The sequence below is a fragment of the Prunus dulcis genome, chromosome 1 (assembly GCF_902201215.1).
Source record: "Prunus dulcis chromosome 1, ALMONDv2, whole genome shotgun sequence".
In the NCBI taxonomy this organism is placed as follows: Eukaryota; Viridiplantae; Streptophyta; class Magnoliopsida; order Rosales; family Rosaceae; genus Prunus; species Prunus dulcis.
In genome coordinates this window covers 28,657,440-28,661,857 of record NC_047650.1, presented here as the reverse complement: position 1 = coordinate 28,661,857, position 4,418 = coordinate 28,657,440, and the positions used below count along the sequence as shown (strand labels likewise).

General features: G+C 40.5%; 1 protein-coding gene across 1 annotated transcript; it reads left to right on the top strand.

The window, feature by feature from the left end:
* LOC117630896 (protein indeterminate-domain 4, chloroplastic-like) lies at positions 1–4,418 on the top strand. Its single transcript, XM_034363746.1, has 3 exons — positions 1–713; positions 986–1,382; positions 2,896–4,418. Exons 1-3 carry the CDS (start codon positions 533–535, stop codon positions 4,133–4,135), a joined length of 1,818 nt encoding a protein of 605 aa, XP_034219637.1. The 5' UTR covers positions 1–532; the 3' UTR covers positions 4,136–4,418.

The following is a 4,418-nucleotide window of genomic DNA, read 5'->3' as shown; positions in this document are numbered from 1 at the left end:
AAACAAGGGAGAGAGAGAGAGAGAGAGATGCGTAGCTAGCTAGCTAGGACATGTATGTATGTGTGCTGTGTATGTACATGACATGAAATGATTGAGAGAGGAACAATAAGAGCGTTTTAGCAGATCCGTTTTTATTCATTTTAAAAACAAGATAGATTGATACATAGATAGCTAAGAGAGCAAGAAGAAGCTGGCCTGCACATATATTCCGGATTGACTCTGGTTCTTCTCTCTATCTTCATCATTTCCGGATTTTAGTTGTCGACCCCTCCCTTTCCCCCCACCCGCAGATACTTGTTAATTTCTTTCCTCCCTTGATTTGTATTTGTGGGTCGTATTTCTCAAGCTACCTACCTACCTAGCAATTAAGGGACCTTCGACTCACAACTTTTATTTTACTTAGCTTGCTAGGTTTGTATGTCTAGAGTGTTCTACTTTATTGTAGCTATCACTTCACAAATTTTCTTTGAGTTGCTCGAAACAAGATCAGTGTTGAATTAAGAATATTACTTGTTTTCTTCACCGTATATACATGGCGGCTGCTTCTTCGTCAATACCGTTTTTCGGAAGCACTAGTAGCAGAGAAGAAACCCAAAGCCAGATGACGTCCACGCTACAACAGCATTCCTCCGCAACGCCTTCCTCTAATACTACAGCCGCAGCCGCAGCCCCACCCCCTCAAAAGAAAAGGAGAAATCAACCTGGAAATCCAAGTAAGTATCTCTTTATATAATTACATCAATTCTTTTGTATCTACTTTTTTCAATCAGTTGACAAATTTCAGAAAAGAAACCCTAAATTTATGTACTGATTCTTTGGTGTGATGAAATGGATTTGTGTTTCCTCCGTTTGGCTCTTAATTATTAATTTTTTCCCTTAGAAATCATTGTCTTCCAGCTCTTTTCTTTCCGTAATTCTGGTGTTGAACCGAAACAAGTTAAAAGAAAAATTGTTAATTTGGTTTTGGCATTAATTTTGATTACAGATCCAGATGCAGAGGTCATCGCACTATCTCCCAAGACGCTAATGGCAACAAACAGGTTCATATGTGAGGTGTGCAACAAAGGGTTCCAAAGGGAGCAAAACCTACAGCTCCACAGAAGAGGACACAACCTGCCTTGGAAGCTCAAGCAGAAGACTACAAAAGAACCCAGACGCAAGGTCTACCTGTGCCCCGAACCCACATGCGTCCACCATGACCCCTCTCGAGCTCTCGGCGACCTCACCGGCATCAAAAAACACTTCTCTAGAAAACATGGCGAGAAGAAATGGAAGTGCGAGAAGTGCTCCAAGAGATACGCCGTGCAATCGGATTGGAAGGCCCATTCTAAGACTTGCGGCACTAGGGAATACAGATGCGATTGTGGCACTCTCTTCTCAAGGTATTTTCATTCATTCATTCATTCATCCATTAATTCGTTCATTAATTTGAGAGACGTTCTCAAAAATTGAAAAATTAAATAAAAGGAAAATGATGAAGTTAAACAAATTAACTTTTTCTTTTTTGGGTCTTTCTGCGAGAGAGTGAGTGTGTCCGTGTCTGGGTTAATATGGCAGGACTGTTTACACGTGAGTAATCTGTGTGAAACTGGCAATGTCTATTCTACCATATATATACGGGTTTCAAAATGAAAATCAAATTTTATGAGAGAGAGAGAGAGAGAGAGAGAGAGAGAGGAAAAACAAGAAATTTAGCTTATCTTGATTATGTATGGATGGATCCTCGAAAACAACGCCTTTGGGTGACCTTGGCACCATATATATATATGTTTTGCCCCACTCACGTGTGGAGATACAGTACCAGTGAGTCTTATTATACATACACAAGATACATATGGAAGGGAAGGGAAGCATAATATTAATGGTTACTGCACTGGACTATTGGAGATAGAGCTTGCTTTAGCTTTCTTGTCTTATAATGATTTGGAGATATATATATATATATATATATATGTCACTCATGAGTTTTTGTTCTCTTCTGGGCTGGCTTCATCTATTCAGATCAGAGCTACAGCTCTGCTCTGCTCCTCTTCCTGGTACTCCTTCCCATGAAATTAAAACGTATGCTCTCATCTCTCATGGGACCAAAGATGCTCTCTCTCTCTCTCTCTCTCTCTCTCTCTCTCTCTCTCTCTCTCTCTCTCTCTGGGTACTGGTCCAACACCACATTTTTCTACCTAGCAAAAAGCTTGACAGTTTTTGAAAATTTAGAAGTCAGAGTGGTAGAGTGTTCAATGATTAGGGTGATGAGGTTTGTGAATTTGGGTCTGTCTATCTTGGTTATGGAAATATTCTCTGTGGAAATTAATAAAACAAATGACCGTTCAAGGGTTTCGCATTTATTGGAGGAGGGAAAAAAAAAAAAAATCAACTAACACTGTACTTCTTTCCTATTTCTTGATTGAAGAGAGAAACCATTATGATAATAGGAATCTCATTGGTTTTCCCTTTTCCGGTTCTAGTGAAATTTTGTTTGCTCTTTTCCTTTCTTTATAAACAAAATTTAGTATTACATTACATGCAGCGTTTACGGTCTCAATTATTTTCATGTACGTAGTAGTTTAGGATTTTATTTTTTTGCTACTATTGATCTCGTGTGTAAGCATTGTTTTGTTTTCATGGGAGGGGAGATCAATTCAGTTGACTTTCAAACACACTAGGCTGAAAAATAGCAATTAAAATCAATTAAAAAAAACAGAAATTCAACTCCGGGGTAAATCCTTTTGCCGTTTATGCATACATCACAATTTTAACTAAAACGGGTAAGAATGATTATTGTTTTTATCCCCACATATATGATGTCTTGTTCTTCCCTTGTAAACATCTTATATATGTACACACATGAGATGAGGTGCACTGGCTCAGCCTTTCTTTTCATTTCTTTGTGATATATAGGCGCGACAGCTTTATCACGCATAGGGCATTCTGCGATGCACTGGCTCAGGAGAGTGCAAGGCATCCTTCAAGCTTAAACACCATGGGTGGTCAACTATATGGAAACAACCACATGAGCTTAGGCCTATCCCAAATTCCCTCACTTCAAAATCAGACCCACCTGCCCAACAACATGTTGAGGTTAGGAAATACTGGTGGTGCAAAATATGAGCATCTAATCACACCGTCAAATCCTTCTTCCTTCGGATCACAAGCCATGCCTAATTCCTCCAATTTCTTCATGAGGGATATTGCTAACCAGCAAGGCTTTCAGGATCAGCACCAATTTCCCAGCAAGGCAGCATTGCATGGGCTAATGCAACTTCCTGATCTCCAAAGCAACGGTAACAACAACAACTCACCCTCATCAACTAGTGCTGCAAATCTCTTCAACCTGAGCTTCTTTTCTAACAACAGTACCAGCAGCAGCTTGACTCCACCTGATCATCAGTTTAGTGATGGCAATGGTGGTGGCCAAGGGTTTAGCATGGGTGCTGCTGATCATCACAATATGGGGTCGGCTACTCTACCATCTCTCTATGGGAATTCCATGCAACATGAAAGCAACATTGCTTCACATATGTCTGCCACTGCTTTGCTTCAGAAAGCTGCCCAAATGGGTTCAACTACAAGCACCGAAAGCTCGTCTCTGCTACGAGGGTTAGGCAATTCATCAACAAGAGCAGCTAAATCCGGTAGGCAACTAGTTTCGGCACCCTCTACCGTTGGTGTCAGTTTTAGTGGCGATCATCACAGTGGTGGCGAACAGCAACACTTAAGATCATCACAGCAGGTGGACAATGAAAACCATCTTCAAGGTTTGATGAACTCTCTTGCCAGTGGGGGCTCTTCTGTTTTTGGAGGTGGAGGAGTGCATGGACAGGATCATAACAGCTTTGGTGGGTTTAGTAGTGGCAGTACTGGTACTAGGGTTAATGCAATGGATCAACAGCATAATAACACAAATTATGATGAGGCTAAGTTGCATCAAAATTTGGGTGTAAATTTTGGAGGGTCTGATAAATTGACCTTGGATTTTCTGGGAGTTGGAGGGATGGTACGAAACATGAGTGGTGGCCATGGATACTCACAACGAGATCATCATCAGCAACATCATGGCATAAATATGATCGGCACTTTAGACCCAGAGTTGAAGTCAGCGCAGGCAAGTCAACCCTTTGGAGGCACTGCAATGCAATGAGCATGCGTACAGTTGTGATGATGAGGTGAAAGAAGGATTCCAATTAAGTTCATATGGATGACAGTTCCTGTTTAATATATGTATGGAAAAAAGGACGTTTAATTATGAACTAGTTGTCTTGACCCCCACGCATTAGGGTTTCATTGATTTAATTTCTACATGTGCATGCCTTAAGGCTTACACTAATTGATATATCCAGTACTTTCAGCTATTTATATATCTCCCTGTACCAGTACCACATGTGTGGTATCTTTCTTGCGTTGCGTAGATATTTGAAGATAAA

Bases quoted from the DNA above. Each gene is read 5' to 3' on its own strand.
- LOC117630896 (XM_034363746.1), top strand. From the start codon at position 533: ATGGCGGCTGCTTCTTCGTCAATACCGTTTTTCGGAAGCACTAGTAGC. The intron at 714-985 runs GTAAGTATCTCT...TTTTGATTACAG, and splicing joins AAATCAACCTGGAAATCCAA to ATCCAGATGCAGAGGTCATC. The intron at 1,383-2,895 runs GTATTTTCATTC...TGTGATATATAG, and splicing joins TGTGGCACTCTCTTCTCAAG to GCGCGACAGCTTTATCACGC.